The 15359-nt window shown below is 34.9% G+C and overlaps 1 protein-coding gene and 1 long non-coding RNA gene across 7 annotated transcripts in view; one reads left to right on the top strand and one right to left on the bottom strand.

Annotated features, from left to right (window-relative positions):
- The window catches only part of TBC1D32 (TBC1 domain family member 32), a 183058-nt gene that overhangs the window by 77532 nt on the left and 90167 nt on the right, over nucleotides 1-15359 (top strand). For all 6 annotated transcript variants that reach the window (XM_033867671.2, XM_033867669.2, XM_073789535.1 and 3 more), the window contains 4 exons: nucleotides 1241-1328; nucleotides 3175-3293; nucleotides 6229-6345; nucleotides 13048-13136. In XM_033867671.2, coding sequence (XP_033723562.1) covers nucleotides 1241-1328; nucleotides 3175-3293; nucleotides 6229-6345; nucleotides 13048-13136 — 413 coding nt within the window. The remainder of the gene's footprint in view (nucleotides 1-1240; nucleotides 1329-3174; nucleotides 3294-6228; nucleotides 6346-13047; nucleotides 13137-15359) is intronic.
- LOC141276022 (uncharacterized) overlaps nucleotides 1-15359 on the bottom strand; it is a 66808-nt gene that overhangs the window by 37545 nt on the left and 13904 nt on the right. The window lies entirely within an intron of this gene.

The raw sequence follows: 15359 nt of genomic DNA, 5'->3' as shown, positions 1-15359 counted from the left end.
CCCCTCTAGCTTCTCTGAAGTTTTCCTCTGCCCTTCCTTTTTAGTATTTAGTGTTGATCTGGAAGACCCCTGTGGCTGCTAATATCTGAATCAGCAGTGTCCTTTGGGATGATTGATGAGTAAGGTGTTTTTCCCATTGTCATGGAAGAAGGCAAGTGGGAAAAAAGATAGACATTTATCTTGCTGTACTTCTGTGTTATCCCACTGCAGAACTAATGGATGATAAATTAAGGAAAATGGAAAATAAGAGTAATAAAAATGGAAAAGGAAGGCAAATTTATAGAGAGATGAGCAGCAAAAAATTTTAAGAAATAAACCTAATTGTTTCCCATGGTCTTTTAGTCCCCCGCGCCTTTTTTTTTTTTTTTTGCCCTTAACATGGAATGTATAGTTTATATTTTAAAATTTTGATAAAAACATATCCTTATCCTTTTAATGAAATGTTGAAAAATACAAATTCTAAATGGTTAGCTCTGTTTAGAAGTCAAACACTTTGTCTAAGGTCAGGCTGACCTATAAAGTCTGAGGAAGGAGGAATATTTTATAACGTCTTTATTTTCTTATTCTGATTTCTGCTGAGAGATACTTCTGAACTTTACCATGAATACATGGATGATATTCTTTGTGAAATAACAAATTATTTAAGGTTTTCTACAATGTTGTTTAGAAACCTGTATATTAAATAAGGATTGTGTGTGTGTGTGCGTGTGTGTGTATATAACTTCCTTCTTTAGGAAAAAAATCACATTGCCTCTAAAACTGTCATTTTTAAGAAGATACCATTATTCTTTTTAAAGTCGTTTATTTGAAAGCCCAGTTAAAAAACTGGCAGTCAATACAGATTAATTAATGAGAATTTATTCTCAAAGAACCAACCTAAAGAATAAAATAGTAAGATAACAGAAATTAGAATTGGAAGGAGTTTCTCTTCATCTGGTCCAAAGTCCCTTATTTTATATATAAAGAGACTTAGAGACATAGTGACTTGTTTAGGGTCATGAAGCAACATAGTTTTAGGGCTGGTTCCAGAACCTAGATCTCTGAAACAAGATTATCAAAAATATTACATTAGTATTAACTCACCCATTGTTATAGTTTGAGTTTTTTCTGCTCTTGTTATCTTTTCTTGAAAGACTGTCCAGCATTTTAATAAAGAAATCAGTAACTCTACATGTAACATGTAAGGAAAATATTAGCATGCTGTGTTTTCCTGCTTCTCATTATTCCTTATTTATGTTAGGTCAGCAGGCATAAAAAGTTTGGCTATGTAGTTCTGGTTACACACGTGGCATCAACAGCAGCAGGGGCAGTAGCACTACAAAGTTCAGGTAAGTTCTTTAGAATTATAATTTAAATAAAATGAGTGAGTCTATACAAAATTTAACTGCCATGATCAAGTATCAGGTATTTCACTCAAAAGTTCTTTTTCCCAAGTTAGGCCTTAGGTAAAAAGAATGTTATTGGGATTTCCTTTTTACCTTTTCGCTTCCGTGCAATCCCACTAGGAATTTTTTTTTTCTCTGTAAAAAAATATATAAATTTTTTCTTTCCTCAGAACCGTGGTGCATAATGATCTAAACTGAGTTATATTGGATGGCTTTAAGAAGCCTTCATCTTATAAATCAAAAGTTTGTCATCCTCTCTTGGTATAATTGCATCTGATAGGATTTAATGCTCAGTTTCAGTAAATTATATATAAATCAAGATTTCCAGTCATAATGATCACACATACATGCCATTTTCTTATTCCTTTTTCTCTTCCTTTCTTGAAAGATTCTCTCTCACCCACTTAATTTTCACCACTATTTTTGGAGTTTGTAGTTGGCGTGTATTGAATATTATCTACTACAGACTGGATTTTTAAGACATTCTAACATTGGGAGATTTAATATATTGTATATTAAGGTTATCTGAACCCTGAACCAGAGACAAGATGTAATCTCTAATAGAGATGCCGTGATTATATTTAAGTCTTAGAAGTGAAGAAACATAACATCAGTGGTCACTATTGATTCTCTCCTCAAATGTAAATATTTTTCTATAGTGTATCTTAAATATTTTTTGGCTGGACTAATTTGGAATACTTATGAAACACGTTTGTTGCAGAAGCTGCCCTAAGCTGAGCCACTTACTCTTTTACTTAAAATAAAATCCAATTTATTTATAGTATTGAGGGACACATTAATGGAAGCATTTGAAGACTAGATTCAATCCCAGATTTTCTTGTTGCTCAAGTCATTAAGCTTCTAAACCTCATATATCCAACTTTTCTTGAGAGGATTAAATGCAGTTTTTCATAGGACAAAGGAAGGAAGACTAACACTGCTCGAGTTCCTCTGATGTCTTGGTACTATATTAGGACCTCTGTGTGTATCATCCCATTTATACTTTACGGCAACCCTCAAATGCAACACTTTTCTCAGCTTTCAAATCGGGAACTGATGCTCTTAGAAGTCGAAAGATTCAAGGACATGTAACTAACAAGCTGGCAGATTTGTAACTCGAACACTGCTATTTTCGATTTCAGAGCCTATATGTTTTCCATTGTACCAGAGGACCCTTTCTGCTCTAATGTGTTATTACGAACTTACTGATTTATGATGAGGTGTTCTGTCTTGCACCTTTCCATATGCTTTGATTCCTCATAAAGGAATTTGATAATTGGGCTTAATAATCACTTTCATTTAGATTTATAGTATCTGACTCAGCAGAATTTAAAGACTGTATAGAGCCAGAAGTTGTATGAAGTGGAGAAATGTTCTAAGCATATGGAAATGCAAAAAAATTGTTACACTAAAGAAAGGGAACACACACTCTTTGGTTGTTTACTGTGCCTCCAGGATACCTCCTTCTTCACACACATACACCCCAGCTTTCAGGCTGCATTTCACTATTAGCTTATTTGCTGAGTAACATGTAAACCTTATTTTTTTCAGGAAAACATGCTTGGAGAGGTCATTGGCTAAAGGATAAAAATTGGGGCTCAAAATTCAGTCCTCTAGGGAAATAGTCTTTGAGAGTTTAGGCATTCCATAGTTCTATGATAATGAGGCACCAAGGATACAAGTATGTCTTCTGTCAGTGTGGACCAGTCTTGTTAGAAGGATAATTATGTCTTGCCTCCATAATCCAAAGAAGCAGTATATTATAAATATGATGTAAAATTCTTCTTAGGGTTTATTAACGCACTTTTAACTGAATTATGGGCCAATCTGGAATGTGGAAGAGATGATGTTAGGGTAACCCATCCCAAATCTACTCCGGTGGACCCTATTGACCGAAGCTGTCAAAAGGTAAGAAATGATTTAACTAACAATGTATAGATTTGAAATCTCTCTCTCAAATTACTTCATCCAGACCTTAATCTATATTCAGTTACAACCAGCAGCCTTTCCTAATTTTTTTCCCTCCTTTCTTTTATTTCTAAATTTTTATTTTTAAAATAAACTTAGTAAAGACAAATACCAGTGTTCCCTGTGAATTGTCTTGCAAGGACGTTTTTCTTTTAGGATATTCCTACTATAATTTTACTCAATTAATAAACAATACACACCAGACATCTTAAAAAATCAAAACAACAAATGCCGACTCAAAGGAAGTAGAAAAAGAACAAACAAACCCAAATTTAATAGAAGGAAAGAAATAATAAAAATCAAAGTGGAAATAGACACTAAGAAACCAATAGAAAAGGTCAGTGAAACTATGAGCTGGTTTTTTGAAAAGATAAAATTGATAAACCTTTAGCCAGACTTCTCAAGAAAAGAGAGGAGCCAAATAAATTGGAAATGAAAAAGAAGTTACAGTCAGTACCACAGAAATCATGATATTACTATGAACAATTATATGCCAATAAAGTGGACAACCTAGAAGAAATTGTATATTTCTAGGAATTTATCCATCTCCCAAGACTGAATCAGGAAGAAATACAAAATATGAGCAGACAGATGACCAGTAGTGAAATTGAATCCGTAATTTTTAAAAACTCCCAACAAAAGTCCAGGATCAGATGGCTTCACAGGTTAATTATACCAAACATGTAAAGAGTTAATGCTTTTCTTTCTCAAACTATTACAAGTTTAAGAGGAAGGAATGCATCAGAATTCAGTCTGTGTGGCCGGCATCACCCTGATTCCACAACAAAAGACTGTGAAAAAAAATTAAAAATACAGGCCAATATCACTGAATGTAGTTGCAGAAATCCTTAATAAAATACTAGTAAATCAAATTCAACCATACATTAAAAGGATCATACACCATGATCAAGTGGATTTATCCCAGGGATGCAGGGATGGTTCAGTATCTGCAAATCAGTTGTTGTAATATACCACATTAACAATTGAAGAATAAAAATCATATGATCATCTCAATAGATACAGAAAAAGCGTTCGACAAATTTCAACATTTATGAAATTCTCAATTCACTGATGTATGAATGGATAAAGAAGATGTGGTATAGGCATAGAATGAAATATTACTCAGCCATAGAATAGAATGAAATCTTGCCATTTATGACAACATGGATGGACCTAGAGAGGATTATGGTAAGTGAAATAAGTCAGATGGAGAAAGACAAATACCATATGATTTCACTTTTTTTTTTGTATGGTAAGTTCTGGAATTTATTGTAAAATGAGATTTTTCTAACTATCCACAAAACTTATCTTTATGTTTAAGGTTTTTCCTATATGTTGCTTTATTCAAAAAATATTTTTTTTGAATATTATGAAGTTAATATTAATTTGAATAGTATTTGGTCACATATGAACGACTACAGCAACAAGGCTGCACTGTCTATGAATGTGAATATGTGAAGAAGAAACATCATTTACTAATTTGTAGAAGATGAAAAAGTTAACATATGATTTCACTTATATGAAGAATCTAAAAAATGAAGCAAATGAACAAACATAACAGTCATAGATACACAATAGACAGGTGGTTGCCAGAGGGAAGTGTGGTGGGGGAATGAGTGAAATAGGTGATGGAAATTAAGAGATACAAACTTTCAGTACAAAATACATGAGTCAACGTGATGAAATGTATAGTGGTGAATATAGGCAATAATAGTATAATATCTTTATGGTGGTAAAGGTGGTCAAAATGTACAAAGGTTCAGTTATAAGTAGGTAGTAGGGATGTAATGTACAATATGATTAATATAATTACCACTGCTTTATGTTATATGAAAATTGTTGAGTAAATCCTAAGAATTCTCATCACAAGGAAATTTATTTTTTCTATTTAATGTTGTATCTATATGAGATGATGGATGTTCACTAAACTTATGGTAATCATTTCCTGATTATGTAAGTCAAATCATTATGCTGTACACCTTAAACTTATGTAGTGTTATATATCGATTACCTCAAACTGGAAGTAAAAAACAGCTGAAACAAAAACCAACCAACCAAACCTAAGAAAACCTTGAACACTTAGACTCAAATCTAATAGAAAATTGTCATGATTATTTGAAGGAGGGGGTGGGCAGAAGATTTGACACTGAAGAGAAGAAAGGTGTCAATTAGTAAAGTGCCTTGAAAGTCATGCTAAGGAGTTTAGACCTGATGTTTAGTAATGGGCAACCACTGCGTGCTTCTGCGTAGGGGATCCAAAGAATGAACTGTGCTGGAGAAAAATATTCAGATTCTTGTCGATAAGACAAGAGCAGGAGCTTAAAAATTTCATGGAGAGATTAACTTGGTAAGATTGCACCAGAAAATGAGCAGGTTTTGATAGGAAAAGCCATGGCTTTTTCTAATAACTATATTTAGATTACTTGAATTTCCAGTGAATGTAGTTAAAGGATAAAGATAGCCTTGTGACCTGAGTGCTATAATATATAGAATTTATTATTATCTTGCTCCAGAGCCCCAAAGTATTTTTCTTATATTTTCTTATGCATCAGATATAACAGTGCAAAGAATGAGAATGATTGCTCATTTCATTTTTTGTCAGAACCTAACTTTGAAGAGATACGTGATATTTTAAAGCATTTTCCAGTTCTCATTTATATTTTGTTACAGTTATGTATTGTTAGGACATAGATTATTGTTGACGTTAACTATTTTGTACTTATCATAGATGCATATATTTCAGTTATATGGATTGATTAGGCTTATTTTAAAAATTGCCCTTCGCATTAATGAGTCTTCCTTGGATGTGGTTAAAAAAAAATGAACCCTTTGAACGACTGGTTTTTTCTCCCCCTCCCACCTCCCCCCACCCCAGTCTTTTCTAGCACTGGTGAACCTGTTATCTTATCCTGCTGTTTATGAGCTTGTAGGCAATCAGGGTCTTCCTAATAAAGAAGAATATTCTCTTCGTGAAGTCCCAACGAGGGTTATTGTAAGTCATTTTCTTTTAATCTTTCACTCTTATAGTGCCGCTTTTTAAGATCTGTAGTAAAAATGCAATTTAACAGAAAAAAAGGTATACTAAATCACATTTAAAGACTGTTTGATTTATTAACCTATAGAATGTTAGCTTCTGAATTATCTGTAAATGGAATCTTTGATCCGCTGTCTAACGGTGGTGGCACCTATTGAAATAACAAGGTTAAGTCTTCCCAACTAGGAAAGAGATTTGGCATATATAGAAGTATGTGTATGAATTATTTTTAGGTGACTTACGTTAATAAATTGTATCGAAGGAGTCCAATGCATTTTCTGCCTATATTTTAAATGAACTACATATTACTGCCCCATGAGGGCAGTATATACATATTTATTTAATTTGAGACTTATTTTATATTCATACTCTAAGATGGGTAATTTGTTTTAATCATTCAGAGACATTTAGTTCCTCATCTTTGGGTAAGTTTATGAATTGAACACACATAAATATGTGTATATATGCATTAGTAAAGAATTATTTAGTTCTGAAATTTAATCATTACTTTTATTTCTGGTCACTTTGTCCTGTGTGTTGTCTTTTTTTTTTTTTTTTACGGTTTTGACATTTTGAATTCTTCTAATTCTTTTGACCGTAAACATTTTATTTTTTTAAACTTTCTCTACTTTGGGAAATTTTTTATGATTTATGTGAATGAAATATAAAGATAGGTATTTTTTATCATTAAACTTTTATATTCTTGAAGTGTTCCAATTTTATCTTATCCTTACTTGTATCTTGGCACTTCTCTTTTTTTGCTTGTTTAATTTTTAAATTTATTTTTTTATACAGCAGGTTCCTATTAGTCATCAATTTATACACATCAGTGTATACATGTCAATCCCAATCTCCCAATTCATCACCCCCACCCCCACCCACCCGCAGCTTTCCCCCCTTGGTGTCCATACGTTTGTTCTCTACATCTGTGTCTCCATTTCTGTATCTTGGCACTTCTTAAGTAGTTTTATAATTAGCCATTTATGCGCCTGTCTTCCCTACTATACTGTGAGGGCCTGAGAGCAAGTAGGATATCTTAGTCATATTTACATATAGAACATAGTAGATATCCAGTGAATGGTTTTTAAAAATATTTCTACTATTATTACCTTTATTGAAATCTGTTATGGAACACAAGTACAAATGAATTATTTAATCTAGCGCAATCGCTTGGATGTTTGTTCTCAAGTTTTCATGGATGTTCTACAGTGCATAGTCAGAAATATCTTTCCACTTCTGTTAGGATTGGTCTTTTAGTTTTTTTAAATAAATTTATTTATTTATTTTTGGCTGCGTTGGGTCTTTGTTGCTGCGTGTGGGCTTTCTCTAGTTGCGGTGAGCAGGGACTACTCTTCATTGCAATGCATGGGCTTCTCATTGTGGTGGCTTCTCTTGTTGTGGAGCATGGGCTTTAGGCGTGTGGGCTTCAGTAGTTGTGGTGCACGGGCTCAGTAGTTGTGGCTTGCGAGCTCTAGAGCACAGGCTCAGTAGTTGTGGCGCACGGGCTTAGTTGCTTCGTGGCATGTGGGACCTTCCAGGACCAGGGATCGAACCCTCATCCCTTGCATTGGAAGATGGATTCTCAACCACTGGATCACCAGGAAGTCCTGCTCCTCTGTCTTTGAGATTACTCCTTAGTGGTACGTAGAGCTCTTACTCATGCCTTTTTACAGTTACATAGTGCTCTTGTGTGGATGTACTAGAGTTTATTCATCCAGTTGTCTATTGGTGAACCCTTGGTTTCTTTCAGTCTTTTACTATTATCAATTATGCCAAAATTAATAGCCTTGGCTTATCTTGTGTTTACCAGTATGTCTGTAATTTTTTTTTTTGTATCGCTGCATAACAAATTGCTACCAACTTAGCAAATTAAAACACCCACTTATTATAGGTCAGAAGTCAAGTACTGTGCGCCTGGGTTTTCTGCTCAGAGTATTAAAAAGACTGAAATCAAAATATTGGCCAGCCTGAGTGCTTGTCTGGAGGCTCTGGGGAAAAATCCACGATAACAAATTCGTTCTTGTTATTGGCAGAAGTCAGTTTCTTATAGTTGTGGGACTGAAGTGCCTGATCTCCTGCTGGCTGTCAGCCGGGGGCTGCTTTCAGGGCTTTGTCAGATTGTTCCCTCCATGTCAGCATTGAAGAACTTCACTCATGCTTTGAATCTCTCTGACTTCCTCTTCTGTAACTAGTCAGAGAAAACTCTGCTTTTAAGTGTTTTATGTGATGAGATCAGAGCCACCCTGATAATCTCCTCTTAAAATCAACTAATTAAGGGCTTTAATTACATCTGCAAAATCTCTTTACAGCACTACCTATTGATACATTAGTGTTTAAGGCCTGAGAATCTTGGGGCCATCTTAGAATTCTGCCTACTACTGATTTTTGGGCTGGATTTCTATAAGTGGGATCCCTGCGTTGAAAGGTAAATTCATATGTAATTTTGGTATGTATTGCTAGATTTCCAACCCCAGGGAATAATTCTTCTGCATTCCCATCAATAAGATATTACAGTGCTTGTTTCCTGACAGGCTCATAGAAGATAATGTGGTCGGTGGTTTAGATATTTGTCTGACAGGAAAGACGTGTTAATTTATATTTTTCTCATTATGAGCAGAATATCTTTTCACGTGTTTAATGTTCATTGACGTTTCTTCTTCTCATAGTGGTCTTTCAACTTATTTTTGCTTTTTCTCTATTTGTGTTATGTTTCTCAATTTTAAGAAATTCTTTATACTTTAAGAATATTTGGCCTTCACTCTTCATGGTTTCCTATTGAATATCTACCAAAATTCTAAGCCCTGGAACAACTTCCAACTTGTACTTGTGTATATTAAAGATGAATGACACAAAATATTCTTTTCCTCTGACAGATATATTTTTCAATTGCTTTTCTATTTCTTTTCTATTTATATACATTGTATATTAGGTTGGACCCCTTTAGTTATTGGAGAAACTCAATTTGAATTAGTTTAGGCAAAAAAGGAATCGACTTACCATCTTGCAATAAAATCAGAGACAAGTGGAAATAGAACTTTGAATTCAGTCAGGTCGACATCTGTCTCTCTTGCTTTCCCCACTCCCTTTCTTTTTATTGCTCTCCATTTTGACTTTATTGAAAGGCATATACATAGTATAGTGGTTAAGAGTTTGTATTCTGAAGCCAGACTGCCTGGATTAGATTCCTGGTTCTGCCTCTTACAAGCTGTGTGACCTTGGACAAGTTTGACCCATTTTCTCCTCTGTTAAAAAGAGGGCAGTACTGTTACTATCTCAGAGTTGTTGTCAGAATTAAGTGAATTGAACTAAGTTAAATATAAAAGTTTAAATCACTGACTGGCAGATAAGTGCTATATAATTGTTTGCTGTAATTATTATTAATATGTTCTTCTGCAGATGGTGTCCTCTATAGAAGAACACACGGGAGGGACTACCTGTCATTCCATACTGACACGTTCACCATCCCCCCTTGCATTAGTTTCCTAGGGCCACCATAACGAATTACCACAAAGTGGGTGGCTTAAAACAACAAATTTACCCTCTCTCAGTTCTGGAGGCCAGAAGTCTGAAATCAAGGTGTCAACAGGACCACATTCCCTCCAAAGTTTCCAGGGGAGAATCCTTCCTTGCCTCTTCTCATTTCTGGTGGTTTCAGGCATTTCATAGCTTGTTACTGCATCCCTCCAATTTCTGCCTCCATCGTCACATGGCCGTCTCCTTTTCTTTCTTAAATCTCCCTTTGTCTTTCTCTTATAAGAACACTTGTCATTAGATTTAGGGCCCACTTGCCTAATACAGGATGATCTTATTCTCAAGATCCTTAATTTAATTACCTCTGCAAAGACACTTTTTCCAGATAGGGTAACAATCATAGGTTCTGGGGATTAGAACATAGACATATCTTTTTTTTAGAGGGAGTCACCGTTCAACTCACTACACCACCAGAGTGGCATTTTCCTCTACCTCCTGTCTATAGACTGAATGTTTGTATACCCCCCAAATTCATATGTTGAAACCTCATTCCCAGTGTGATAATATTTGGAGGTAAGGTCTTTATGGGGTGACTAGTGCCTTACTAAAAACCCTAGAGAAACCTCTCACCTCTTCTGCCATCTGAGGACACAGCAAAAAGATGACTGACTGTGAACTAGAAAGTAGGTCGTCACCAGACACAAAATCTCTGGCAACTTGATGTTGGACTAACCAGCCTCCAGAACTGTGAGAAATAAACTTTCTGTTATATATAAACCACTCAGTCTGTGCTATTCTATCACAGCATCCAGAATGGACTAAGACACTCCCCACTTTGAAAAATCCCAAGGGAGGACCTTAATAGACTGAGTTTTGTTCATGGATGTTTATGGACTAACCAATCACAAACCACTCCTAATAGTGCAGGTATAGGAGTATTGGCATTATGGTTGACATATTCCTCACCCTTCACTTGGCCCTTTCTTAAGTAAAAGGGATCAGATAGCACAAACACAGCCATTGGGACAATTGTAAACAGAATAGGCACTCAAACATATATTGATTTATAGAGAATGCATATTCCTCTTTGTTTTTCCAGTCGTGGTTTCATTCTGGCTTACTAGATTACTGAACATATTCCCAAGCTAGACAATATGCTTTTAAAAAAGCACAGAGTTTCAGACTCCTTTTTGAGTCCCAAGCCTTACTTGCAGTAACTTATTTCTCAGAAGCTGTTGCTTAATTTAGGAAACTGATTGCCTTATTGACACACATTGTAGTGCTTACAAACTGAATTTCTCCATAAGGTGGGCTTCCCGGGAGTTTACTTCCCTAAGTGGTGATCCATCAGTGTAATCCCCTTTGAAGAAGAATTTATTTACTGTAACATTTGTTCTCTGAAAATGCATTATCATTGATAGATAGCTGCTATTAGCTTGTTGGTAATACATTCTCTACCTTGTATTCTTACAGTATCTAGTACTTAGATTCAGAACTAGAACTTTGGAGTCACAAGGTGTCATGTACTGTTTTGAAATGAGTGTCCAGCTACGTAGCAGCCAACAAGGACAGATTGTTTAAGATAGCAATCTTTTCATTCTTCATTGTTAGGCAGTTTATTTAATATTTGCTGATTGTAAACTCTTTGTGCTAATATTATTTACACATTTTACAAGACGTTTGTAGAATGGTAAATGCATTCCTAGGTGTTCCATGTAAAGTTTCAGTTGGTAAGCATACAAAATCCAGTTTTTCCTGTGTCTTGTTTAGTATTTTTCAGATGTGATTTTTAGATCCATTATTTCCTCCTCCTTACAGTCTTATTTCCTGGCCTCTTACGTATTTGATATGTTTGTACTATCATCTACATAGACCTCAGAAAATACTATGTGACTTTATTCCCTAGAATAACCATTCCTCTTTTGCCCTGTTGGATACAGAAATACCTTGAATTTAAACTCGTGGAAAGTAACAAGTTTCTTGATCAGGAAAATGATCAATGAGAGAGACAAGTATTTGCTATGAATAAATTTCTTAGTCCTGAACCCAAAGATATGCACAAAAGCGAGGTCTTATAGAAAGAAAGACTTTTAGAGAATGTTCAAAATTTTGTGATAGGCTTAAATTGTCAGTGCTTGGGACAATTGATGGCACCTAGGCATCAGGTTCTCTCTGTACTTGCATCAGTGATTTTTAAGCATGGTTACCCATTGCAACAACTGTGGGAAGCTTTTACAAGGATGTTAATGCCAGAATCATACCCCAGGGATAGTGACTTAATTGCTTTGGGATAGAGCTTGGACAGCTATTACACTTACTTTTTTTTTTTTTTTTCTTTTGGCTGTGTTGGGTCTTTGCTGTGCATGGGCTTTCTCTAGTTGCAGCGAGCGGGGGCTACTCTTCGTTGCGGTGCCCGGGCTTCTCATTGTGGTGGCTTCTCTTGTTGTGGAGCATGGGCTCTAGGCGCACGGGCTTCAGTAGTTGTTGCATGCAGGCTCAGATGTGGCTCGCGGGCTCTAGAGAGCAGGCTCAGTAGTTGTGGCACACGGGCTCAGTAGTTGTGGCTCACGGGCTCTAGAGCGCAGGCTCGGTAGTTGTGGTGCACGGGCTTTGTTGCTCCGTGACATGTGGGATCTTCCCGGACCAGGGCTCGAACCCGTGTCCCCTGCATTGGCAGGCAGATTCTTAACTACTGCGCTGCCAGGGAGGCCCTATATTTACTTTTTAAGTTCTCTAGGTGATTGCAGTGTTTGCTCAGGGTTGGAAACCACTGCTTTACATGAGCAGAGAATATCTATTAACAAAATCTCAAATAATTCCTAGATAAAACTATTTAAATCCACTGTTTATGCTTCACATTTTTAGAGTTCATATTTGTTTTTCAAGGTAGTTTACATTTTTAGCAGTTTAAACAGTATTTAACTGGCTGCAATAAGCAGCTTTGGCTAAACATTTGATTCATTTCAGGAATGTTTACACGTCTTGATGCTCATACCACACCCAGACCAATTAATTCAGAATCTCTAGGGGTGAGATTTAGGCTTAATTAAAAAAATGTTTTTTGAAACAGCTCCCTACATTCAAATGCAAAGCCGAGTTTGAGAACCACAAATCTAAATAAATATTTGTTGATTTGATTTTCTTTAAATGGTTTCAGCCAAGAACAGTCTAACTCAGTCTCTTTTACAGGATATTATTGACAGACTTATAATTTTGAATTCTGAAGCCAAGATTCGTTCTTTATTCAGCTATGAACAATCACACATCTTTGGTCTAAGGTAAGATGCTGAATTTCACTTGATGTTTTCTTATTGCAAAAACAGTTAAGGATATGTTCTATATCCTTTAAAAAAATATTTAAAATAAGCTAATTTTTAAAGCATGTTTAAATGTAATTTGTCTTCCTGTAATATTACAAAGTAAATTATAGTCACTAGATTTTTACGTTTACATATAGTCACTCGGTTTTTAGGTTCTGTACTATCGCAGTGTATTTCACTTTTGCTCGATTCATTAGAGGCATTCTGTGGACTATTCAGTTTACTCAGGAGTCAACTGGGGCTTCCCTGGATTGGTGTTGGATTGGACTCCTGCCATAATGTAGTCTTGAAAGAGGCCTAGAAATGGATGATTTATCTTGCCCAAATGTTGCTCCTCAATGTTAATCATACTCTTTAACCCAAGGTTTAAATCTTTTCTGGTTGAATTTATATTCCTTAACATTTAAAAGCAGCTGAATTAAAGAAAATTTTTACTTTCATAGGTTCATGATTTCCTTTCTACTAGCAAAGTAACTTTTAAAAGTATGAGGGGGAGGGTGTCAGTGAGAATGTTCTACCTAAGAAATAAAGCAATTACTTTTCTAAAATTAGATTTCTCTAATGGTAGTGTATATTATAAGTCTTAAGCCTTTTTTTTTTACATTCATTAATAGCTGAGTTTCATTTTTGGATTTATAGTTCAAAGAAGGTAGGAAAAAAAGCTGCAGCTATTATAGTTCTTTGTGGTGGTATGCTCTTTATCTCAAAACGTACTTTCACATTAAATTTTAACTTTCTGTGAATAGCATCAGATAATCATATAGCAAGCAGTGATGAGGAATTCTGAGGAAAACCTATCAGTAGAATCTCCTTTTGCATAGCAAGTATGTTTCTGAGTTTTCTAATTATAGAACATAGATTTTGGTCGCTTGTTATTAATATGTTGAGTAAATTTTTTTTTCTGTATGTTTTCTTTCTTTTGTAGAGTAATATTTTCTTTTGGTGTTCTTCTGGCAAAATATTTAACAGTAGGATTTTAAGTCATGTAAAAAGCAATCCAAGAAGTAAAATGCTCCCGGGAATAAAATATATTATTTGCATAGTGTATGCTTTCTCATAATGTCTAAATGGAAACTAGAAAATTTGCCATCCCATTGTAGATACCTATAATAGCCGTGCAATATAGTGGTCAGCAACATGGACTCTGGAGTCAGTCTACCTACTGTTTACTAGTTTTGTGAAGTGAGATCTCAGTTACCCATCTGTAAAATGGAGGATAACTATATACTTTTCCTCACAGAGTTACCATGAGACTTACATATGAAAAATTAGAAGGGCTTATAGCAGTGCTTAGCACATAGCAAGCACTATAAAAATGTTAGTAATAGATATAAAGTAGCAGTACTTCGTTTCTTTATATCTCTCTACTTGCTGTATACGGTTTTTGAGTTTTACTTAGGAAATAAATTGACTTCATTTTTTCAGTATCTCAGTAGTCTTCCACATCTGCCAAGAAATGTGCTGTTTACAATATCAGCATTCAGACAAAGAAAATGACAAAACCACTTTTTGAGGAAAAGTTTGTATTTTAATTTTATGTGTCTTTTAACAGATTTTTCTTTGACAAGAAATTTCATGGTATTTTGAAGTCCATTCTTATAATACTCAGTTGTATTTTTAAGTTATGCATCTCAAGTTAACTTTCATTTTTTAAATGAAACTTTCACTTTTCTATGAAAGTTTACTTTCATTTTTAAATGAAACTTTCATTTGTCTATGAAAGTTTACTTTCATTTGTCTACTGTTTCAGTCTAGCATTGGTCACTGAGGTCCAGTGGTGATAATTTAAATCATAGCTTAGTATTATATAAATCTCATGTTTCTATGTATTTCAGATTTTTGCCTGTATCATTTTCTTTCACTCCCACAATTTTTTGTTTTTAATTGTACCGTTCCCTCCCAGTAAGTCATCTCATTAATGTGTTTGATTTCTACATTTAGCATTGCTTTGTTCCATTCACTTTATTTTTTTTCCCCTTGCTTCAGAAATCTAGACTAGCATGATGGTAAGTTTGATACAATTTCTTTAGGTTTACCACAGCTCTTAGATGAGGCTAATTTGGGGCTTAAGGAAATGTGGATTTTCACATTCAACAGCATCACATTCTATTTAAGTTTCTGAATTTTTATTTGCCAAGATCTTCTTACAAATCTTATATTGTAAATGACTAATATACAAGA

This window comes from Tursiops truncatus, chromosome 12 (assembly GCF_011762595.2).
Source record: "Tursiops truncatus isolate mTurTru1 chromosome 12, mTurTru1.mat.Y, whole genome shotgun sequence".
Lineage (NCBI taxonomy): Eukaryota > Metazoa > Chordata > Mammalia > Artiodactyla > Delphinidae > Tursiops > Tursiops truncatus.
The sequence above is the reverse complement of the archived record's forward strand: the minus strand, read 5'-3'. Positions and strand labels throughout refer to the sequence as shown.